At 45.9% G+C, this 24,432-nt stretch overlaps 2 protein-coding genes and 1 non-coding gene across 3 annotated transcripts; 2 read left to right on the top strand and 1 right to left on the bottom strand.

Annotated features, from left to right (window-relative positions):
* The first annotated feature begins 337 nt into the window (after window positions 1-337).
* LOC123444908 (protein HESO1) lies at window positions 338-6,138 on the top strand. Its single transcript, XM_045121794.1, has 9 exons — window positions 338-639; window positions 1,585-1,744; window positions 2,396-2,557; window positions 3,214-3,392; window positions 3,471-3,566; window positions 3,659-3,728; window positions 3,811-3,941; window positions 4,711-4,818; window positions 4,906-6,138. Exons 2-9 carry the CDS (start codon window positions 1,594-1,596, stop codon window positions 5,935-5,937), a joined length of 1,929 nt encoding a protein of 642 aa, XP_044977729.1. The 5' UTR covers window positions 338-639; window positions 1,585-1,593; the 3' UTR covers window positions 5,938-6,138.
* Window positions 6,139-16,501: 10,363 nt separating this feature from the next.
* On the top strand, window positions 16,502-22,391 carry LOC123444907 (ABC transporter C family member 3-like). Its single transcript, XM_045121793.1, has 10 exons — window positions 16,502-18,889; window positions 18,969-19,055; window positions 19,335-19,976; window positions 20,058-20,222; window positions 20,382-20,676; window positions 20,873-21,087; window positions 21,200-21,505; window positions 21,633-21,696; window positions 21,774-22,013; window positions 22,127-22,391. Exons 1-10 carry the CDS (start codon window positions 16,598-16,600, stop codon window positions 22,228-22,230), a joined length of 4,410 nt encoding a protein of 1,469 aa, XP_044977728.1. The 5' UTR covers window positions 16,502-16,597; the 3' UTR covers window positions 22,231-22,391.
* Window positions 22,392-22,396: 5 nt separating this feature from the next.
* Window positions 22,397-22,557, bottom strand: LOC123445883. The gene has a single exon (XR_006631241.1). It is a non-coding gene; the product is annotated as a U1 spliceosomal RNA (small nuclear RNA).
* Window positions 22,558-24,432: the final 1,875 nt, after the last annotated feature.

The raw sequence follows: 24,432 nt of genomic DNA, 5'->3' as shown, positions 1-24,432 counted from the left end.
ACGGCCAGCCGGTCACGCCGGCACATATGGGTCGGCGCGTTGGGCGCGCTGCCGATCCATATCTAAAACAGGGTGGACGCCGGGCGGGCGACCTATCCAAACAGATAAAATGCGGACGAAATCGTTGTCTGTTTGGATCGACCCGTTGAAGTTGCTCTTAGAAAACATTTAAAATCAGCGTTCTCTTTTGACAGAGAAAGAAAATTTAGCCTTAGCACCGAAGGTACTAGGAAATGACAAAGGGTAGAGTACATTTAATTTTACATCTGTAAAGGAGTGTGATCGAGTCAGCAACGTACCACATTAACTACCCCAAGGCCCACAGATCCATCCAAAGCTTCGGTTTCTGCCTCTTTTTCCCCCACGGCTTCCGGCGCGTGCCGCTTCGGCGTCTCCGAACCCGACCAGGTCTCCGTCCCCGCCCCCGTTTCAACTCGGCGCGGCCGCTGCCTAATAACCCTTCCCCCCGCCTGCCATGGTCTCCTCCTCCTCCGCCTCTCGTCCCTCGTCGGCCTGCCCCCCTTGACCCGACGCGACTTCAGCGCACGAGGCCGCCGCCACTCATCGGCCGTCGTCACTCATCGGCCGCCGACCTCGCGCTCCCCCAGCAACCCAGATCTATCTCCTGTTTTTCTCCAGGTAAAAATCCCCTCGCCACTTCTCCTCGGCTAGTCCGCACGAAGTACGAACCCCGGCGTGAAATTTTGGGAATAGCGGGTGCGTGTGTGCGTCGGTTGTGGGGTTTCGCTGGCCATCGCGCTAGGGCCCCGCCCGCTCTGATTAAATAAATGCATCTTGCTTCGAGTGCTGATACTCGATACATGGAGGCACGCCATGTCAGTGCTTTGCTTCCTACTCCGCCAAATTAAGCTACTTTAAGACTCGTGATGCCATGTGTGGTGAATGGCCCAAGTTGTACTCAGGTTTTGCCTTTGCGTGGATGAGCATATGCTGCAATATTTAGAAAAAATCGCCTTTGAGGCGACAATCACTTGCGCCATGGGAGCTTTTTTTTGTGGATTGTTTGCCATGATGGGTGTTAATGGTAGGTACGGTAAACACAAACAAGATAGGACATGCACAAAAAGGCTCCATCCATTGACTTGGCCAGTGATGCTTCCCCTCATGCCATAGTTGAATATGGTAGGAGATTTTCAAATTACCCCACTCCTCCGAGTTGAATTGACGGTATTCCATTCCATGTGCCTCGTTTACATCAAGATCATAGGGGAGTCACTTATACTCAAAAATCCCCATTGCGTTAAAACTTGGTAGCGCTGCCTCTAAATCCACTGTCTTCTCATCATGAAGATTCTAGGTTTTAGTTTGTGGTCTCCATAAATTTTCTACTTGTAGAGAGTTACGGATATGTTTGGTTGTCTCGGAGAATGCAGTGCTCCACGAACTTCTTCTTTTGTTATGGTTCTTTGAAAAATGGCTCATACATTCTGTCCTGGAAAATTTTGTATGAAAGAAAACCAGGGCAATCATTGTACTTGTAACTAGTGTTTAGCGGTGCTAATTGACACCCATATGACTTTCCCTTTTTTGCTTGCTTGATCTTATGTTTCTTCTTGGCTTCAGTATTTCAGCATGATTGAACTTGTCCCCAACAACGATGTGCTGGAGAAGTGTATTAAAGACATCCTCTCTCAAATAAAACCGGCAGAGGATGATCTGAACAGAAGACTATCTGCAATTAAGGAGCTGGAAGTTTCCATGCAACCAGTTGCAGCCTTGAAAGGTAACTTACTCCTTTGGCTACCATGGGAGCCTTATCCATTATTTGAAAATGAGCCTGATATTGACAGTGAAGTTTGTGATGTACTCTGCACTACTGAAGGGAAAGCCTTTTCCTTTTGTCCATGGACTTTTGATATAAATTTATGAAACACAGTGTTTGTAATCCGTTACAGGACGTCTGCAAAGTTGAATATATCCCCAAAGGTTTTCCATAAAGTCTATTGTATTCCTAAATAGCCCTAGAGTAGTTTGTGTTTGAAAATATCAAAGAACCAAAGATGATAGATGAGAAGCGGTAATCTAGTCACCTGTGAATGCACTTCATTTAGAGACTAAGTATTGCAACGGTGACTCATTGACAGGTCCAGGTGTCTGCCACTGTGTAACTAGTGACCTATATGGCACATTACAGTTTATTACCTAGCATTGGACAAAATTCTATGACAATGTGTGATTTGCTAGGTTATGAGTTGCTCAAAGGACACACAATGATCTTTAAAAGAGGATAGATTTATTTCTTGTCATAGACTTAATTAATCAACATACAGGTCAAGAAATTTGAAATTTCTATAACGTCAAGTGAAAGGTGTTTGAAGTTTCTCATGATACAGTTTAAATGTTGCTTTACCTAATTCTCTCACTTTCCTTACAGGTGCTGCTGCAAAACCTTTTGGATCCTTTCTATCAAATCTTTACTCAAAATCAGGAGATTTGGATATATCAGTTCAGCTCATGAATGGCTCAAACCTCCCTATAAACAAGAAAAAGAAGATAAGTACCTTGAAAGCAGTAAGGACAGCTTTGCAAAAGGGAGGTAATTCTATCTATTCTACAGTACATAATTCATTGCCTGATCACTCTATCCTGCGAATAGCGTTAACCAGAATGATGAATTTCTAGTGTCGACCTGTGAATACTCATAGCTTTTGTGGTAAAACAGTCATACTCCCTCCATTTTTATATACAAGGCCACTATCAAAATTACAGTTTGCATATATACAAGGCCACTAACACTAATCGATGCAATATTAATGGTGTTTGCCTCGTAGTACTAGCAAAGAAGGACATTAATTATCCCTTGCATGCATGCAGGAGTGAGATCATTGGCTTGATATACATGAGAGAGAAAAATACACATTAATTTACACGGTAAACAAGGAGACAAGTTGTCTTGCAACATTGACTTAGAAGGCATTAACTTTTGCCTTGGTACCTGTAATATGTGTTTATGGCCTTGTATATAAAAATGGAGGGAGTAATATGTTTGTGTGCACCAAGTAGTACAAAATCATCTGAGGGAGCATCATTCTAAATGTGTTGGCTGTGGTTTATTCAAGAATTTCATTATTGTTCTATGGTTAGTGAATTTACTGTGGCACTTTGTTTTTTTGCCCCTGTGATGGTTTTTAGCACTCCATGCCTACTGAACATCTCATTTAAATTTGGTTATGCTGCTTTTATTGTATTTAGGTGTTTATGGATATATGGAGTTCATTCCTCAAGCAAGAGTCCCAGTTCTTCAGTACGTGAGCAACCGCTTTGGTATTTCCTGCGATTTATCCGTGGATAACTACCCTGGTCGAATTAAATCCAAAATCTTCTACTGGATCAGTACTTTGGATGAACGTTTTGGTGATATGGTTTTATTGGTAAGTTCCGAAGTGATAGTCTTTTGCTGATGGGTTTTTTCTAGTAAACCCAAGGCTCAGCATCAAGTTCCCTTGCAGATCAAGGAGTGGGCAAAAGCTCAAAACATTAATGATCCAAAAAGTGGGACCCTGAACTCCTATTCGCTTTGCCTACTTGTTCTCTTTCATTTTCAGGTAATACTTCTTACTTTGGAAGTTATGTCCGATTATCTTATTTATCGTTTCAATAATATTTTTTGCTTACCTCTCTGATGCTAAATTTTGAGACATGTGAGCCGGCAATCCTACCACCTTTGGAGGACATTTATGAAGGAAATATCACAGAAGATTTTGCAGGTTCAGCGAACTCATATTTTCTCTGATGGTTGTCTAGCCGAGTACTAGTTCTTGGCAACTTACTCTTTACATTCACATGTAGACATGACGCTTTATAATGAGGAACATCTTGATGAGGTTTGTGCTGCAAATATAGCAAAATTTCAAAGCCAGAACAAGGAACAAAGAAATGAAAGCTCTCTTTGTCATCTCCTTGCAACCTTTTTTCACAAGGTAACTGAGCATTGTGCCCTCACTATCTTCGCTAAGCCAACCAACACTCTGACTATCTTAATTGTACCCTTATCATTTGTAGTTAACATCTTCATAAAACGGCTACTTGTGTTTTCAGAAAATTACTTTTTGTCTTGGTTACGGTCTTTTAATTTCCTGGTACACTTTGAGGTCATATTTTAATTAGTTGAGTTTCCCATTCCCTGATTTTGAAATGCACCTTCCATTTTGTTGATACTTAAACTAATTGATAGGATCCTTCAGGACAGTGATAGCAGAAATATTTCACTAGAATTTGTCATACAACTTACAGGACGGAGAAGTGCTAATTGATTTGATAGGATATTCCAGAGCAATGATAGCATAAATATTTTACTAGAATTTGTTAAACTCCATATAACTAATTATATTCCAAAGGACAGCGTCACATAGCATAAGCCAGTCGCAAACTGTCACATCATTGTTTATTTTGCTGGGGTTACATTCCCAATAAAGCAAAACTATCTTCTTTGCAGTTTGCTAAATATGCCAATCCCTTGGTTTCATGGATTAGTTCATGTTGTTAGCTTAAGTTTTTGCCAACGAAAGCACGTTTAACATTTATCCGCAAATGCTCATTTGCTGGATGAGTATGTGCAATGGGATTTGGTATGCCTAAATTTTTGATACCAAAAGGACACAACCAATCTCATATCAAAAGGCATTCTGCATTTCCTCATTTTTACCTTAAGAATCAAGCCTAACTGGTTATCTTTTATATTGTTTGCAGTTTTGTCACATTGACTCCCTTTCGAGTGATGTGATATCTACCTACACTGGTCAGTTTAAGAAAATTCAGGACATTCCAATTCGGAGGAAGAAATCCTATAGCTTGTTTGTAAGACCAATATCCTGTGCATTTGCTGCTGATATAATTGAGAATTTACCCTATATGACATGACATCTGTTTGTTACTCTTGTTTAGGTCGAAGATCCAGTTGAGAGGCCTGATAATGCTGCTAGAGCGGTTGGTGAGAGAGGGCTCCTCCTAATTGCTAGTGCCTTCAGTGATGCTAATAGCAAGTTAGCTTCTCTCGAGCATACTGACCGAAACGACTTACTGGCAATGTTGTCCACACCTGGTGTTTGCTCAAAACTTGGCGGAAGAGTCATCACTAACAATTATACAAACACCCCGCAAAGGACTCGACAGCATGTAATCAACGCGGGAGCTAAGGTATCTAAGCAACGTCACCGTGGAGCCAAAGGATTTACAGGAAGCAGACCAGCCCAAAATCCTACTCAGGCGAACATTGATACTCCAGGGCGCCAAACGCCAGGACACCACCGAAATCATGACCCTCCTCAGGTTTATACTAACACCGCAGTTCATCAGCCACCAAGACAGCCAGGGCTATACCCAAACCATTATCCCCCATCGGCATATACTCCGGGGCACCAAACAACAGGATTATACCCGAGTCAGAGCCATCCACAGGCACACCCTACATGGGACCCGACAGGGTTACTATACCAGAATCATAATCATCACCAGGCGTATACCCCAGAGTACCAAGCAGCAAGACCGTACCAGTATCAGAGTCAACCGCAGCCTCATACAAGCGGGTTCCAAACACCAAGATACCAGTATCAGAGTCAGTCACCTGTTCATACAGGCGGGATCCAAAGGCCAGAACCATACAACTATCAGAGTCAACCGCAGGGCCATTCAACTGGGTTCTACATGCCAAGACAATACCAGAATGGATATCACAATCAGCCGGCCTATACTGCAGGCCAAGGACCATACCAGAACTGGCAGGGGACGCAATACACACCCGACCATCAGACTAATAGGTATAATAGGAATGGTGCGAGTACAAGGTACGAGCCTGTTGCTGGAGGGGTCCAGAATGGACCGGCACGGGCACGAGACTCGCGATCGCAAGCCTCCTCAAGCCGGCAAGCCTCCTCAAGCCGTACGGAATGGCGAGGAAACAGTCAACATCAGACCTGACTGGAACTGTTAGTCGCAGCAAAGATAGCAATTTGCTGTTTCCATTGGCTGACAAGATGTATCGGTTTTGATTTCATGATGTATGTCACCCTTCATACTTCGGTTTGTCGTGGAGGCAACATAACGATTTCCACTAGTAAGATTTTGTGCAGATCCCCAAATAGAATGTTTCGCTGGTGAAATGTCACTTGAGATGCCAAATTCCTAGAGCGTTGTTGCCTTCATCCACTGAACTTTGCTGCACATGGTTGCATCTTCTCTTTTAGAGCAGTGACTAGGGGTTTCCGGTGCATGGTGTATCCGTTAACACAATTTTCTAACAAAATGCTCAGGAGTACATGTCACTGTTTTTTCCTTGAGCATTTTGCCCTTGGTCCTCCTTCCCTCGACTATTGTACTGAGCGTACGTTCTTTTGGGTGGTACGTGATGGTCATGACTTCATGGAGCAATGGAACGGAAATGGGCAGTCTTTGCCTTTCTTTTTGCGGATTCTTTTTTTTTTTTCAATCTATTAATCAAACATCATGGCAGTATAAGAATATGAGCATTCATGTTTGTAGACCATCTAGTGATGACTAGAACCACCGGAGCGAGCTGAAGACACGACGCTGTCAATCACCCTTCTTCACGGGAGGGAGCCGTGCAAACTTTGTTGCAGTAAAAAATCAAAAAATCGTTGTGCTAAAACCCTAGAGGACCAACACACTAGAGCAACCCCGTCAATGAAAATAAGCACAAGGATCCAACTTATAGACATATGAACGTAGCCGAACGAAGCCCGAGTCCATGCAGATCCACCAAAGAAAAATGCCGATTGAATTTCGTGAGATCCGTTAGACACATCTCCACGCGCACTATGACGACACCACGATGGAGGCTAGGCATGCAGAACCTTGTTTCATCTTCAGGAAGCCATGGCCGCCTCATCTTCCTAGGTAGGATACAAACCATAAACAAATTAAAAAAAAATGAAGCATGAGCCCCCCGCCAACAAGGGTCAGAATTCATCGCGCTTCCATGACCATAAGGTTACAGGAGACGAAGCAGATCAACGACAGCACCAACAGAAGATGAAAAAACAGTAAATAAATCGACGGGAGCCGAAAAACACTAAGCGCATGGAGGTATTTCTTTCTTTCACGAGAAGACGGTAGTACTTGGTACACCGTACACAGGTGTATGCCGGGGGGGGGGGGGGGGGGGGGTTAAAGGATTGTATTACTTATGAGCACGAGAGTCCATCCCTAGACATCCTAAAATGTTATCACGTCGAGATCAGAGGCACACCACAATACGACTCTCCAATCTGTCAAAGTTTGCTAACACATAACTAACTTTATTTTGCTTCCTAGATATATGAGTAACACAACCAAGGAAAAAAATAGCGCGCTATTCGAAATAGCGCAGCCTTCAAAAAAACGCTATGAACGAAATAGCGTGCTAATAGCGCGCTATTTTGCAAAATAGCGTGTCACAAAACATTTTTTAGATTTCAGCATATAGCAACACAACTGACATATTTCAGCAGCTAAAACCGAGGAGGCGGCAAGAGGAGAGGAGGCTGCGAGCGGAGGAGGCGGCAAGAGGCGGTCGGCCCTGGCTGGAGGAGACAGGCGAAGCACCTGTGGCCGTCGCTGCCGCCGTCGCTCGGTAGGTTTGGTTAGGCATTTAGGGTTCGCTCAGTATGTCTGGTCGTCGCTATAGGTTTGGTCGCCGTCGGTTAGGGTTATTGGGCCAGAAAACCCAAAAGAATAGTGGGCTGATGAAAAATTCGTCTGAAGAAATAGCGCCGCGTCGAAAAAATATCGCCGATACGCGCTATAGCGCGAAATTGTCGTATTTAGCGTGAAAAGCGCTGTAGCGAGTGAAATATGCATAGCGCAGCGTTTAGTTTTCAAATACGCTATTAGCGCGCTATTTTTTTCATTGAACACAACACTCCCTACTATCCAGAAGATTTTTCACTTCAGCCACCAGCATTTGTACTGCCTGCTAGTTTATTTATTTATTTTTTTGGAGGGGGGGGGGGGGGGGTTGAAGTACTGCCTGCTAGCTTGCTATCATATTCCAACACTATATGTAGCGTCATCCACTGAAAAGCTAGGCTTTTCAACTTGATACACTGTTTTGTTTTTGATGAGGAGTTGACGAGAAGGAAATGCGTAAATTTCACGAAAATTGGATACGAAATTATGAATGTTATATTTAGCTCAGGCTTCTTTTAAATCCCCTTGGACGGAGAGCGACACGGTTCGTGTGGGACCGTGCTGCACGAATGAAACTGTACTGTATGATAATTTATGGAACTTTATGAAGATCATAATATTGATCATGAACGAAATTTTACGACACACGCACGACCGTGTCGCTCTCCGTCTCCGTGGACTACTGTTGGTCTACAAGAAGCCGCTTCGACGCCGACACGATCGAGGTGGTCTCTCGCCCCTCCTCCGCCCAGTCCGTCTCGACGTCTGCGACCCCATCCCTCTGTCGCCGCGCTGCCGGCGCCTCCTCGACCTTAGCCGCCGTCGGCTCGTCGGCTCAGGAGACTCCCCGTCCAGCCGCAGCTTCCTCCAGGTCAAGATGTAAGTGGGCGGCTTGCTGGATGCTCTGCCACTTGTCCGCATTGGGCATCAGTTTTTATGTGGGATTAAGTAGTAGCCCACTTAATTTTTATGCGGGACTTGTGACGTTCATATGTTGTCCATATATATACTGCCGCACATGTTATGAAGCTGGGCTCAAAATCAACAGGGCCTTATACGCACCGCTCCCTCGCTCTTCACCAGATGCCACATACATACAAGCATCCATCACCGATCGCAGAGTGTTTCACAAGCAACTCGACTAGATAGATCAATCCCTTGCACTTAGGAGTAGCAATGCCTTGCTTGGCGCACCACCACCAGCCCAGGCTCCAGGCCACTAACCACTGCAAGTCCCTCTCCTGCCTCATCAGGTAATTATCAAGTCCATGGCCTAGCTATCTTGTTGTTTATCGCTTCGTCCGCTGGTGGGTTTCGTTGATCGCGGAGGCGGAGCTAATTAGGGTTCACCTGCCGCCGCCCGCCCGCCGTGCCGTAGTTCGACGGCCAAAATATGGCGCCGCGCTCTTCTCTTCTGACCAAGCATCCAAGCAGTGGCGTTTCGCTTCGAGTTCGAGGGTTATGTAACAGGATTTTGACGTCTAGCTATATATGGTTTGCTTGCCGCGGGATTATTCGCGTCTCCTGCTTGGAACTTTGATGCCATGCGTGGTACATTGGTGGAATTACGGACCAGGTTTCCATCGCTGGAAAATCGTGGTATTTAGTGTTTTTTGGTTTGGATCTGATCGATCTGATATCGTACGTTCATCTTTCCCTAATAATAAAGCAGCTAATGCTTTTGTCTTTCGTTATGATGATTTTACAAAAAAGTCTCTCACGTTTTGTGTATTGAACCCGCATTACTTTCTTAAGTGAAAAAGGAAAAAGCGGTTCGTTCCATTTGGTATATACTCCCTCCGTCTTAAAATAACTGTCTTAAGCTTAGTGTAACTTTACACTAGAGCTAGTACAAAGTTTAGACACTTATTTTGGGACAGAGGGAGTATAAATTGCCACCTCTATTTAAGCACAGTCTTGGATCTAGCCCACTGGCTAACACACCGATGCCTTGCTCCAGCACTAGGAGGAGACCTGAGTTCGACTCCTCCACTGCCCTGTTTTTATCCCCTTTTGCTTTATTTTTTGTGTAAATTCAAATGCTTATCCCCTTTTGCTTCATTTTTTGTGTAAATTCAAATGCTTTTAAAACATTCATATCTTTTAAATCTAACTTCAAATCTAACATGTTATATATGAAAATCGCTCAGAAAAAGTGAAGATTTCAAATATGCTATTATTTTGCATGTTACTTTCTACAATAAAGCTTATTGCGCAATATTGATTAATACCTTCTCTATATTGCTTATTTTGGAAATGCCTATTACACATGTTTCCCATTGCTTTATTTTTTGTGTAAATTCAAATGCTTTTAAAACATTCATATCTTTTAAATCCTAACTCCAAATCTAACATGTTATATATGAAAATTGCTCAGAAAAAAGTGAAGATTTAAAATATGCTATTATTTTGCATGTTACTTTCTACAATAAAGCTTATTGTGCAATATTAATTAATACCTTCTCTATTTTGGTTATTTTGGAAATGCCTATTACACATGTTTCTTGTCCCATTTAACTTGAGTACATATAACAGTTTAATGTTCTCACAAAAGATAGAGTTGACACTATAGTGGATGTTGATTCCTACCACATGTTTCTTGTCTCATTTAACTTGAGTAGATATAACAGTTTAGTGCTCTCACAAAAGATAATAGCGGATGTTGATTCCTACTAGCTATCATATGCTAATGGTTACAATATGTATATAGTCATCCTATTTTTCATCGTGCACAATAACCAATCAATATACGATGATGTATACTAAACTGTTGATACGAGGTTTGTGTAAACAAGTGAATTAATGTTGACCTTCGTATTTTAAAAAAATAAATCCTATTTTTTCAGTTAATCAATCCACATTTTATCTAAAACAAATTATCCATATCTTTTAAACCGTAACTCCGATTTTAAAATGTTATATATGAAATTTGATTAAAAAACGTGTAGAATCTAAATAGAATGTTATTTTTAGCTATTGAATACTTCTTAAATATTATTTTTGGTGCAAACTTAATCTGTAGTGCACGGTCCTTTTTTCTCTCTTTCCGGCGATGATACGAATTGTAATAAACATCCATTAAATTAAAACCAAATTGAGAGGAAATAAAACATCGTTAACAACACATGCACACCTTTGAAAAACCTCGTGGGAGAAACAACATATTTCTCATCTTATTCCGAGTGACTGTATATTCAAACGCGTTTTCATTGTGTGAGCACTAAAGCCATCGTCGGCAACACAAATGTGATGCCATGTGAAAATATATTGCGTTCAGAGCGTGTGTTATTTTTCTTCCGTTGCAACTCACAGGCTCTTTTGCTAGTAGTAACCTATGCACACATTGTCTTGCTGCACCGTACGTTGATGGAGGTGGAAGAGGTAGTGAATGCCAGCATGTACGAATGAAAACTAGAGCAGCCATTCTTCTTGTAACTTGCTATTATAATTTTCTTTTTGGTGGTACATTTAGAGCAACTCTAGACCCTGTATATTCACGACCTGCAAATCGTCGAAGTGTGGTTTTACGGGACGAAAAGTTGTCCTACAGAACAGAACCCGCATAATAAACTGCATAATTTGAAAAATAAACATTCGCGGGCATGTTCAGAACCACAGTCATGATCATACAACACTACATTCATGATCATACAACACTACATTCATCAGTACTAGATGGGGCATCACCTACTGGAGCTATTATCGCACTACGTAAAATGAAGCTCACCGGAGTCGAGCTCGTGCAGTAGTAGATAGCCTACATTCAGTCGTCGTCCTCGTCGAAGGAGAGCTCGACGTAGATGCGCTTCTACGCAGTAGCTTCGCGGCGCCACTCCTCCACCTTGTGGCCGAAGGCGATGGCTGACGCGATACCCTGCTCGTAGAGCACGGTGTCGATTTCCTCCTCCCTCCGGCGGCGCTGCTGGTCCTCTTCGGCCTCCCGTGCACTCCGCGCCAGCAGCACGGGCAGGAGGCAATCCGCCTCCGTCGGAGGGAGGAAGTCCTCCGGTCCGACGACGGCCCCGGCACGTCGCTCCGACACCGCCTCGGCCTCCGGCTCCATCTTCACCGATGGGATCTCTTCGAGCTCCCTCTTCACCGGTGGGACGGAGGAGGACGAGCGGGAGCTCGACGCGATTAAGCTGCTGTCGGAGAAGAGGCAGCCGCGCACGCGGTCGTACTCCTCTGTCTCGCGACGGAGGAGCGACGGTGGCGGCGTCAGGCCCCAGCGCGTGTACCGGCGGGCGGCGCGCTTACGGGCGGCGTCGGATCTGACGCGACAAGCCCTCTCGGGGTCGTCGTCCCTACGACTACCGGAGCTGGCCATGCGCGGCGGTGGATTGGAGCGGCTACGCGGCGTAATGGAGGCGCGCGGCGACGGATTGGAGGCGCCGACGGTGAGGTGAGGGGGGCTTTTCGCGGCGGCGGAGGGATAGGATTTCGACCCGTATCCAGCGGTCGAACCCGCAATTATACCGGTCGAGGGATCGTGTTTACGGGTCACCGTAAAACATTTCCAGGTCGGGCCACGTTTGTAGTGTCTGTCCTGACAAGAAAATAAACCCAAACCCGTATAGTCGTCGATTTTTTTGCGGGCCGGCCATTTTAAAAGGTCTGCTAGAGTTGCTCTTAGAAGGAGAAGAGGGCTTGCTTCTTTAATGTCAAGATCCGGATATCCAATGCTTGACGCTCACCACCCAAAACGAGGCACGTGTGCGTTAGCTACAACTGCTCTAAAGGGCAACTACTATGCCGTTTCAGACTGTCAGTTGTGGGTGTTGTCTACCCTCACTGGTTACTATTTCCTTCGTTTTAATATTCTTGTCTTAAATTTATGTAGATATAAATGTATCCAATCACATTTTAGTATTTAGATACATTTATTTGTAGACAAATTTAAGACAAGAATTTTGGGACGGAGGAAGTATTTATTATACATATATCTTTTCGCTATATCAATCCATCAAGACACAAAGGAAGAAAATTCTTAAGTTGAATCTGGTTATTATTATTTATTTTTTGAAAAGGAGGAGAGCCTCCGGCCTCTGCATCACGACGATGCATGCAACCATTTTATTTAAACAAATAGGTTCAAACAAAGTGCAAGTTCAGCAGGAGCACAAAGGCTCAAAATGAAAATAAAATTACATGCCAGCCTTGGCCATCTCGATCCCAGACTATGATGTCTATACACCTAGTCTGTTAGTTTGTTGTCATCCATATCGGTTGAAGATAGCCTGCGATGTCGTCTCCCACAGATTGCACCCAATAAACAAACGCTCACTGGACTCCGCGTGAGTAACGACTACGTACGGATCGAAGAGGTTGCTCTGTATATGACCTGTAAGAAATTGTTGAAGTTATTGTTGTTAAAAATTATATCATTCTCCTATCGCATAGCAATGCACATGCTCCTATCCGAATGTGCTTAGCTGTGTTGGCTTTCACCCCATTAAGCCACGTCCCAAATAACATGTTCATACTTAATGGAGTGTTTGTATTGAAAACTATATGAATAGTACGCCATAAAAGTCTAGCCAAAGGACATTCGAGAAAGAGGTGTTTGACTGATTCATTATTGTCACAAAAACAACATGTACGATTACTCACCCAGTTTCTCTTAATCAGGTTATCTTTCGTGAGTTACCCCTTTATGAAGAAACCACATGAAAATCTTGATTTTGAGTGGTACTTTAATTTTCCAAATTTGTGAAGAGGTAGGAATTGTTCCGGTATTAATAAGGTGTGCATACATTGATTTCACTGAAAAACTACCATTTGTAGTTAATTTTCAGTGGATAGTGCCTCGTTGATCAGAGAGTTGTACATCCATCAACCTACGTACCAAGTGGAGCCACGAATTCCATCGTTCTCCTATCAAGGACCTCCTAAATTGAATATTAAGAGGAGTTGTCTGCAAAACTGTAGCGACATAAGCCTCTTTATGTCGCATAATATTATATAATACCGGATATTGCATAGATAGTGGTGTCTCTCCTAACCACGTGTCTTCCTAAAATCTGGTCGTGTTACCATTGCCTACGTGAAACTTCACCCTGTGAAAGAAGGTTTCTTTTGTCTTCATTAAGCCTTTCCAGAATGGTGAATCTGAATGTTTCACTGTAACTTGAGCCAACGTTTTGGTTTGTAGGTACTTGTTACGTAAAATTTGTACCCACGTTTCTTCCGTCTCCACCGACAATCTATAAATCCATTTGCTTAACAAGCAAAGTTTTCAATATGTAAATTCTCTATCCCTAACCCGCCCTGCTCTTTTGGTCTGCACATCATGTCCCATTTGGCAAGTCTGTATTTCTTCTTCTCATCACTTTGCCAAAAAAAAACAAGATCGATAAAAGTCAAGTCTTTCCATACCCCTACTGGTATCTCAAAAAAGGATAGGAGAAACATCGATAGGCTTGTCAACACTGAGTTGATAAGCACTAGCCGGTCCCCATATGACATAAGTTTGCCCTTCCAGCAATTTAATCTTTTTGCAAACCGATCCTCAATACATTTCCATTCCTTATTTGTTATTTTTCTGTGATGGATAGGAATACCCAAGTAATTAAACGGTAAAGAGCCCATCTCACAACCGAATAATTGCTTGTACGCTTCTTGTTCTTCCTTAGCTTGCCCAAAACAGAACAATTCGCTTTTCTTAAAGTTAATCTTTAGTCCCGAGAGTTGTTCAAACAAGCACAATATTAACTTCATATTTCTAGCTTTGACGATGTCATATTCCATAAAAATGATTGTGTCGTTCGCATATTGTAAGATGGACACCCCTCCATCCACCAAATGTGGAACCAGTCCCCCAATAAGAGTGTTCTTGTTAGCTCGATTTATGAGAACATTCAACATATCAGCAACTATGTTGAATAAAATTGGAGACATCGAATCTCCCTGTCTTAAGCCTTTGTAGGTTTGAAAATAATGACCCATGTCATCATTCATCTTTATCCCCACACCACCCTTCTGAATAAAGGTATCCACTTGTGCCCTCGAGGCTTCATTGAACCCTTTCATTCGTAGGGCTTGTTGCAGAAAAGGCCATTTAACTTTATCATATGTTTTTTTTCAAAATCCACCTTAAAAAATTACTCCATCTAATTTTTTAGAGTGTATTTCGTGTAGCGTCTCATGTAGTACCACAACCCCTTCTAGGATGTGTCTACCGGGCATGAAAGTTGTTGAGTGTGTTGTACAATAGAATGTGCTATCTGTGCCAGCCTATTCGTTGCGACCTTTGTAAAAAACTTGAAACTCACACTGAGCAAACATATCCCCATCAATCTTCTTAAAACCCTAGTACCAAACAAGGCTTCATCCGTGTCGCGCGTGTAAGCCGGACGACACCTCTGGCGACAGCGAACTAGCTCATCCGTAACTTGTATTGACACCCAGGTATACCTTCTTGGAAATTCCTCGCCCTGCATACACGTGCTATGAAAATGAAAGACGACGATGACCATGGCAGCAGGTATACCTTCTTGGAAATTCCTCGCCGTGCATACACGTGCTATGAAAATGAAAGACGACGATGACCATGCTGCCATGCAATCAGGCTTACTTTCTACCCACACGATGCGTGTACTCCCCATTCACCCGTCCTTTTCTCCAGTGGAATCAGTGAGCCGACGGTCGGTATCGAAAACTAAAGATGAGATGTGTGCCCATTCCATCAGTGGTGACGCCATTTCCAACAAGACCGATGGCGGTCATGCTTTGCCTTGCCAACCTTGTCTCTACCTTTTAAAGTTATTGTATTTGATACTGAGCCATCAAGGAGAACAAACGGACTAGTAGACAACATTCAACCCAAGGTTAACAATTGACCAAGGACTTAGAGCACCTCCAACAACAGGCGCACACGATATTAGGTCGCGCTGAATAAATTGTATTTTTGGTGTGCGTGGCCGTTTCAAACTTTCCAATGAAAAATACAAAAAATGCGCGTGCGGTATAAATAATTCAAAGCACGAGGCGAAACAGCATCGCGCGTCGCTTATTTCGTGTGTCCAATCTCGCGCGCTGCACACTCAAACGTCCGCGCCGCACTATCGCCATCCTCTTCGGCCGCCCCGCCTCCCCCCCTTCCACCCCCGCCTCGCGTTGTCGTCGGCGAATTTGCCCGATGGACAGCCGCACCGACATCCCCCTCACCTCTTCCTACGCCCGTGACCCCTTCGCTGCCGTCGGCGACGCAAACCCTAGCCCAAGGAGCTTTGGCTTCGCCTTCGCCGGTGCTCTTCCAACCAACGGTATCCCGCGGCCTTTTCATGACGCCACGGACGACCTCGACGGGTGACGTCGCGTCGGCGCCCGCCGTGAAGCCACGTGCCCCCCCCCCCCTCTCGAAGATCACAAATGCGATGATGGTGAAGGCGGGTAAGGTATCCGTGAAGAAGAACAAAGCGGTGGACGACTCCTTTAGGCGGCCGAAGAAGAAACTTACAGGACGTGCGACGGATGCGGCGGCAACCGAAGCGCCGGCGAGCTATGTTATATCTTTTTTTATGTTTGAATTATCACTATATTATTAAAATGAATATGTTACAAGCGTCGGCTCCTCGTGCATGTTTGCTAGAACGATGTGGGTACAATTTTTTGAGTGATCATTGGAGCCGACGCGTATAAAAAATAGTTATTTCGACTATCTTTATTTTAGCGCGGTTGTCCGGCTTTTGAAGATGGTCAAGTGACCACCAACTACAGTCTACAGCAGCCAGTCCACTCCGACTCCAGCTTAAGGGGGTGTTTGGTTGGCTTCCACCCAGCTTCCGTCTACCGGCTTCGAAACCAAAAGCTTCTTTGGTTGGGCTTCGAGTCGGCTTCCGGCTTCCGGCTTCGAAGCCAAAAGCCCGGTAGACGGAAGCTGGGTGGAAGCCAACCAAACACCCTCTAGAATCGAGCTGCGCGTCACGAGCGCACGCGCCGCGCCGCGGCAGCGATGGCGGTGACCGAGCGATCACTGCCGTGCCTCTTCCTCCACGGCGCCAGCGCCGCGGTCCACCTCATCCTCGTCCTCGCCGTTGCTGGGAGCCGGCTCTTCCCCCGCCGCGGGAAGGACACGGTCGTCGCCGCGTGCGGGTTCCGGTGCCACGCGGTGGCGGCCTGCGCCACGTGGGCTCTGGCGGCGTTCCAGCTCCTCCTCGCCGCGTACTCCTGCTACCTGGGCACCGGCGCCGGATATCCGCTCGACGCGGCGGCGGACCTGGCGGATGGCGCCGTGCGGGCGGTGGCGTGGCTGCTGCTCGCGGCGTACCTGCAGTTCGAGTTCCGCCGCGAGGAGCGGTTCCCCGCGCCGCTCAGGCTCTGGTGGGCGCTCTTCCTGCTGCTCTCGGTTCTCGAGGTCGCCGTCCACGCCGCCACGAGCCTCGACGGGGTTCCCGTGCCCGCGCGTTCGTGGGCGCTCGACGCCGCCTCGGTCCTCGCGGCCGTGGTACTGCTCGTCGCCGGGCTGTTGGGCAAGAGGGAACTAGCAGGCGGGTCTGCTTCCGAGGAGCCTCTGCTAAATGGCGCGAGTGAGAGCAACAGCGCCTATGCCTCCGCGTTCTCCGGCGCCGGCCTCCTCGGCGTCCTCACCTTCTCCTGGATGGGGCCGCTGCTCGCCGTGGGCCACAAGAAGGCCCTCGGCCTCGACGACGTCCCGGGCCTCGACCCCGGCGACAGCGTGGCCGGCCTGCTCCCCTCGTTCAAGGCCAACCTCGAGAGGCTGGCCGGCGACGGCACCACCGCCCAAAGGGTGACGGCGTTCAAGCTCGCCAAGGTGCTGGTGCGCACCTTCCGATGGCACGTCGCGGTGACCGCGCTCTACGCTCTGGTCTACAACGTGGCCACCTACGTCGGCCCGTACCTCATCGACTCCCTCGTGCAGTACCTCAACGGCGGCGACGAGAGGCACGCGAGGAAGGGGCAGCTCCTTGTCCTCGCCTTCATCGCAGCCAAGGTGTTCGAGTGTTTGTCCCAACAGCACTCGTGCTTCCGGCTGCAGCAGGTCGGGATACGGGCGCGGTCCGCGCTCGTCGCCGTCGTGTACGAGAAAGGGCTGGCCCTCTCCGGCCGTTCCAGGCAGACCCACTCGAGCGGCGAGATGGTCAACATCGTCGGCGTCGACGCCGACCGCGTCGGGAACTCCTCCTGGTACATCCACGACCTGTGGCTGGTACCGCTCCAAGTAAGCATGGCGATGTTCGTCCTCTACTCCACTCTCGGGCTTGCCTCGCTCGCCGCGCTCGGCGCCACCGTGGTCGTCATGCTTGTCAATGTTCCTTCGGTGAAAGTCCAGGAGAAGCTCCAGAAGAATCTGATGAAGAGCAAGGATGTTAGAATGAAGGCGACGTCCGAGATCCTACGCAACATGAGGATTCTCAAGCTGCAGGGGTGGGAGATGAAGTTCTTGTCCAAGATCATCGCCCTCAGGAAGACAGAAACAAACTGGCTCAAGAAGTACCTTTACACCTCGACCATGATCACCTTCATCTTCTGGAGTGCCCCTACTTTCATCGCCGTGGTCACCTTCGGAGCATGCATACTAATGGGGATACCATTGGAGTCGGGCAAGGTGCTGTCTGCATTGGCCACACTCCGGGTGCTGCAGGAATCGATATACAACCTTCCGGACAGGATCTCGGCCATCATTCAGACAAAGGTGTCTCTTGACAGGATAGCCTCCTTCCTGTGCCTCGAGGAGTTCCCAACAGACGCTGTGCAGAGGCTGCCAATCGGCAGCTCAGATGTTGCAGTTGAGGTCAGCAATGGGTGCTTTTCCTGGGAGGCCTCGCCTGAAATGCCAACGCTCAAGGGCCTCAACTTTCGAGCTCGGCAAGGCATGTGTGTGGCGGTCTGCGGCACGGTCGGCTCCGGAAAATCGAGCCTGCTCTCTTGCATTCTTGGCGAGGTTCCGAAGCTATCAGGAATGGTCAGGACTTGCGGGACAATAGCCTATGTGAGCCAGTCAGCGTGGATACAGAGCGGCAAGGTTCAGGAGAACATACTGTTCGGCAAGCAGATGGACAGTGAGAAGTATGACAGAGTGCTGGAGTTGTGTTCGCTGAAGAAAGACTTGGAGAGCTTCCCATCGGGCGACCAGACGGTCATTGGAGAGCGAGGCATCAACCTCAGCGGTGGGCAGAAGCAGAGAGTTCAGATAGCACGAGCGCTGTATCAGGACGCCGACATTTATTTGTTCGACGATCCCTTCAGCGCTGTCGATGCTCATACAGGATCCCACATATTCAAGGTGCAATGGTATCTTTTATTTGCTGCTCCACAGGAATTTGATAAAAGAAATTTCTTAAGGTTTCTTCTGTCTTCTGTAGGAATGCTTGCTTGGGGCATTGGCTCAAAAAACAGTGATGTACGTCACTCATCAGCTTGAATTTTTACCTGCAGCTGATCTTATTCTGGTGAGATTTTCATGAGCAAATAATTCGTGTGTATTTCTTTTTGAAAAATCTTCATGTGATATTTATTTCCATGAAGTATTTCTCTTATAGAGCAACTTTTTTTTTTTAGAAAAGGAGGATTACCTCCGGCCTCTGCATCAGCATGATGCATACGGCCCTTTTATTAATGAAGTAAACAAAGTTCGGTACCTCATAGTCTCGAACAAAAACATAAGGCTAAAAATAATATTAAAAATGCCACAACCGGCAAAATAGTCTTATAGAGCAACTGCATTGTAGGTAATGAAAGATGGGGTAATAGCACAATCTGGCAGATACAATGAAATACTTGGCTCAGGGGAAGAGTTTATGGAACTGGTAGGTGCTCACCAAGATGCTCTTGCAGCGATTGACACAATGAATGTTGTGAATGGAGCCAGTGAGGCTTTCTCGTCCAGTGGAGCGGCAAGCCTGTCCGGGTCACTACCATCAGCTGAGAAAAAGGATAAGCAAAATGTCAAACAAGATGATGGCCATGGTCAGAATGGGCAGCTGGTACAGGAAGAAGAAAGGGAGAGGGGCAGGGTGGGGTTTTGGGTCTACTGGAAGTACCTCACCATAGCTTATGGGGGAGCTCTTGTACCATTCGTGCTGCTCGCTCAGATATCTTTTGAAGTGCTTCACATTGCTAGCAATTACTGGATGGCCTGGGCTGCTCCTGCGTCGAAGGACGTCGAGCCTCCGGTCAGCATGTACACACTAATATACGTCTATGTCGCATTGGCCCTTGGAAGCTCGGTGTGCACCTTCGTGAGAGCCCTGTTTCTTGTACCAGCTGCATACAAGACAGCAACTCTGTTGTTTAACAAGATGCATGTATCCATATTCCGAGCTCCGATGTCTTTCTTTGATTCCACTCCAAGTGGGCGCATCTTGAATAGGGTAAGTCATTGTCAAAAACAAATCCTATGAAGTTCAGTTCATTTGCTTGGAGCATGTTAATACAAGAACTTGTTTTTTTAGGCTTCGACTGATCAAAGCCTAGTGGACACCAGCATTGCTAACAGGATGGGTTCTATCGCGTTTGCCTTCATACAACTTGGTGGAACTATTGTTGTGATGTCTCAAGTTGCATGGCAGGTCTTTGTTGTTTTCATTCCTGTAATTGTTGTTTGCCTCTGGTACCAGGTACTTTATCCTACTTGCTATCCTTCGCTGTTCTAGCCGCAATATCAACATATAATTATATAGAGAGAAATATTCCTCAGTTCCACTGAATATCACTATTTCGTGTCGATTCGATGTATCCCCATCCTCACTCAATGTATCCCACATATTATTTTGCAGCGCTACTATATTGATACAGCCAGAGAGTTGCAAAGGATGGTCGGGATTTGCAAAGCTCCTATCATACAACATTTTGTAGAATCAATAACTGGATCAACAATCATTAGAAGTTTTGGCAAGGAAAATCAGTTTTTATCAACTAATAACCAGCTAATGGATGCCTACTCACGACCAAAATTCTACAATGCTGGAGCAATGGAGTGGCTTTGCTTCCGCATGGATATGCTCTCATCCCTTACATTTGCCATCGCTTTGATATTTTTAATCAATCTGCCAGCCGGTATCATTGATCCAGGTATGATGCTAGTTCCCGACATTTTTTTGTTTCGAAATAACTGCCTGGAAGCTATATTTAATTTGAGATAGGGGGGAATTTACACCGGTATTAAACAAAAAGAAACACAGTAATAGGTTTCAAACACATTTTATACTGAACAAAATGGTGGGAGAAGCGATCTGAGTTCACAACTGAAATTCCATCCCACGTCCAGGAATTGCTGGCCTTGTAGTCACATATGGGCTTAATCTGAACATAATGCAAGTAACGCTTGTAACAAGCATGTGCAATTTGGAGAACAAGATCATCTCAGTAGAAAGAATTTTGCAATACCTAAGCCTTCCTGAAGAGGCTCCTCTTTCAATATCTGAAGATGGGTTAGCTCATAACTGGCCGTCGGAAGGAGAAATTCAGCTCCATAACCTGCATGTAAGCACATTTTTTGACCTTGTCAGTAAACTTTCAGAAATCTAGACTCATGGCCAAATCCAGATTCGGTGCTTTGCCATCACAGGTCCTTCACATTTTAAGAATGATGCAGGTGAAATATGCTCCACAACTACCGTTTGTTCTGAAGGGTCTTACAGTCACTTTTCCTGGAGGCATGAAGACGGGTATTGTTGGTAGAACAGGCAGTGGTAAATCAACTCTCATACAGGCCCTTTTCCGTATCATGGATCCCACTGTCGGACAGATAATAGTAGACGGCATCGACATTTGCACCATCGGTTTGCATGATCTGAGATCTAGATTGAGCATCATTCCGCAAGACCCAACGATGTTCGACGGCACCGTGAGACACAACCTTGACCCTCTAGGCGAGTACACTGACAATCAAATCTGGGAGGTAGTCTCGATGTTCACATGCATTATACATTTTCATTTCTCGAATCTGATCATCTCAGCTTGATCTGTCTCCAAATTTCGTCCTATAGTCCACTCACTTTTTTTTATTTAAATACTCTACATTTCAGGCCTTGGACCACTGTCAGCTAGGAGATGAAGTTCGGAAAAAGGAGCTGAAACTTGATTCTCCAGGTCTGGTCTGCACGAAAGCCATACAGTTCACATTCTGGTAGTCTTGCTTCTTCTGAAATCAGAAACTCCGCTCGCAGTGGTGGAGAACGGTGAGAACTGGAGCGTGGGCCAGCGTCAGCTCGTCTGTCTCGGTAGGGTGATCCTGAGACGGACCAAGATACTGGTCCTGGACGAAGCCACCGCTTCGGTAGACACCGCAACAGATAACCTGATCCAGAAGACACTGCAGCAGCATTTCTCGGAGGCGACCGTCATCACGATCGCGCATCGAATCACCTCGGTCCTTCACAGCGATATAGTCTTGCTTCTTGACAACGGTCAGCTATCATATCGTCACCCCTTCAAATGAATTTACAGCTACGACTCTCTATTGGGTGCGACATTTATCATTTATGTAGTGGACTGACGAACACTGCCAAAAAATTTACAGGCGTGGCTGTGGAGCACCAAACGCCGGCCAAGTTGCTGGAGGACAGATCCTCTCTGTTCTCAAAGCTTGTCGCAGAATACACGATGAGGTCCACGCGCACTTGAGTCAGCATTACTAGTGCGATCAAACAAAAGGAAAACAAGATCATGATTTCTCTTTTCTGATGTCTGACAAAGGCAGGAATTTTTCTAGCTAGCAAGACAACGAGTATTAGTACATTGTTACAATGGAAAAGAAAGAAAGATAACTGAAAATTTAACCTCAAGATTGGCAGGGGCCGCGCGAACGCGTACCCCCTCTACAACAAATTATGACGTCCATTCTCCCACTTGGGGAGATGGTAAGCCAGCACTCCTCCCAAGTGCAATGGAGGCTGCCAACCTAGGCCATGAGCCTTCTTGATCGCTCATTGACCCCGTCCAGGTAAGTGAGGATTCAGGTAGCAGCTGGCCCCTTTTATGGCCTCTTCGTCGTGCCTCCTGCTGTGGACGAACGATGTGGGACTAAACGAAATTTTCCCTAATCAACCTGACGGCTGGCGCTGTGTCCATCACACGACGGAGGATCTGTGACGAGAACTTGGTTTAGGGCCCAGTTCTTATTATTCGGCCTGCTTGGCTTTTGTGGGAGCCCATGGTACAGAACACGGCGGGTACACTTGATAAATTCTAGAAAAAAAAACACTTGATAAATGCTCAAACTTTTTTTTTTGCGATGATAAATGCTCAAACATTGACCTTGATTAGATTGAAATTTCAATTGGCTTACTCCGGCTGTGATGGTGTACTTGAGGCAGCCTGGTTTTCATTTCACACAATTATCTCTACTCAGCAACCTGCGACAATTAGGTATGTATCAATGCAAGTCTTTTAACGCGGTTTCATAGGCATTTTGTTTATGTGGCACTGTATTTAATGAAGAAAAATAGTGAGGTTGTACTCTCCTTTTCCCTGAGTACTCTCATGAAGGGTTGTGCATCACGAAACACCAGTAAGGCGCAGATAAGCCGAAGGAAGAATAAGTACGCTTGAACATTTTGTCAAATGTGTCGCCATCATAATCATAGCTATCCTACAGTATACATTGAGAAATTATATCACCAGGAACCTGAAGGAAGTCCATATCTGCAAAACGGTTTTACCTTAACAAATGAATCCTTGACACAAATCCTCCACCATTCGATGGCATCTTTGCCACAAATCCAAAGCATGGGTATTTCCTTGCCAACTCAGTGTATGCAAAGCTTGAAGCCTTTGTGCATTATAGTCAAGACATGCCTTTCCAGTGGCCATACACGAAGACCCTTGTTGTAAGCGAGCAGAGTACCAATCACGTCCACAGCGACCAACTGTAATTTTGATACGTACGACAGGTTTGATGATGATCTAAACTACAACCTCTGTATCTTATGCCTAGCAATTAGACCACCTAAACAAAGGAAGTGAGAGAGAGATTGATTCTTACCATCAATGGTTGAGGCCATTGGTGTAGGCGATGCGATGTCCGTGCCTGCTCGATGCAGGCATGATGCAGGCTCGGGGTAGACGGTCGTGGCGGGAAGCGGCGTCCCTCCGGGCGCCACCGGCACTGTCCTGGAACAGGGACAGAGCTTGGTGATGGTCTTCCCGTCGTGCAGCGCTCCCCCAGATCGGATAGGGTTTTAGGGATGTAGGGAGCAGTAGTAGACCGTACGTGAATTAGATCTCGCACGCAGGTGCCGACTGCTCCCCACCCTTTTATGTGCGCTGGCGACAGGGGACCAAAACCACGTTGGTTAGGGTGCCCCCGATCAGGGCGCTTTTGTTGTGACGAGGGAACGTTCGTTGGATCATGGCCCTCTCTTTTACGTTACTTTGTGTTTATCCTTTGGCCTTTTTTTTTTCTTTCTTTCTTTCTTTTCTCTACAGCCCGTTGGGCCTTAGATCAAATACCAACATTCTCCCCCTTGATCGTTAGGCTCATTAACTTTTGTCCATTCTCCATAGGAATGATATACCAGAGCAAGGTGTTACAACGACAAATCAAATGCCATTGAACCGCCATACTCATAGCACTCATCCTATCTCGAAACAGAATACATATTACTTAATGGGGAGTGGTTATATTAGTGGTCCCATTATTCCAGAATCAAGAGGCTTCCAATAATCCCATGCCGGCTACATGCTCACGAAATATATTGGGTGGTAAGCCTTTAGTGAGCGGATCCGCAAGCATACGTGTCGTACTGATATGCTTAACATTAATAGTTTGATCCTGGATTCTATGTTGAACAACCCGATACTTTAGGTCAATGTGCATGCAGCAAC

Source organism: Hordeum vulgare, chromosome 3H (assembly GCF_904849725.1).
Source record: "Hordeum vulgare subsp. vulgare chromosome 3H, MorexV3_pseudomolecules_assembly, whole genome shotgun sequence".
Taxonomy (NCBI): Eukaryota; Viridiplantae; Streptophyta; class Magnoliopsida; order Poales; family Poaceae; genus Hordeum; species Hordeum vulgare.
This window is presented reverse-complemented; position numbering and strand designations above follow the sequence as displayed.

Bases quoted from the DNA above. Each gene is read 5' to 3' on its own strand.
- LOC123444908 (XM_045121794.1), top strand. From the start codon at position 1,594: ATGATTGAACTTGTCCCCAACAACGATGTGCTGGAGAAGTGTATTAAA. The intron at 3,567-3,658 runs GTAATACTTCTT...CTAAATTTTGAG, and splicing joins TTGTTCTCTTTCATTTTCAG to ACATGTGAGCCGGCAATCCT. The intron at 3,729-3,810 runs GTTCAGCGAACT...ATTCACATGTAG, and splicing joins TATCACAGAAGATTTTGCAG to ACATGACGCTTTATAATGAG.
- LOC123444907 (XM_045121793.1), top strand. From the start codon at position 16,598: ATGGCGGTGACCGAGCGATCACTGCCGTGCCTCTTCCTCCACGGCGCC. The intron at 20,223-20,381 runs GTACTTTATCCT...ATTATTTTGCAG, and splicing joins TTGTTTGCCTCTGGTACCAG to CGCTACTATATTGATACAGC. The intron at 21,697-21,773 runs GTCTGGTCTGCA...CTCCGCTCGCAG, and splicing joins GCTGAAACTTGATTCTCCAG to TGGTGGAGAACGGTGAGAAC.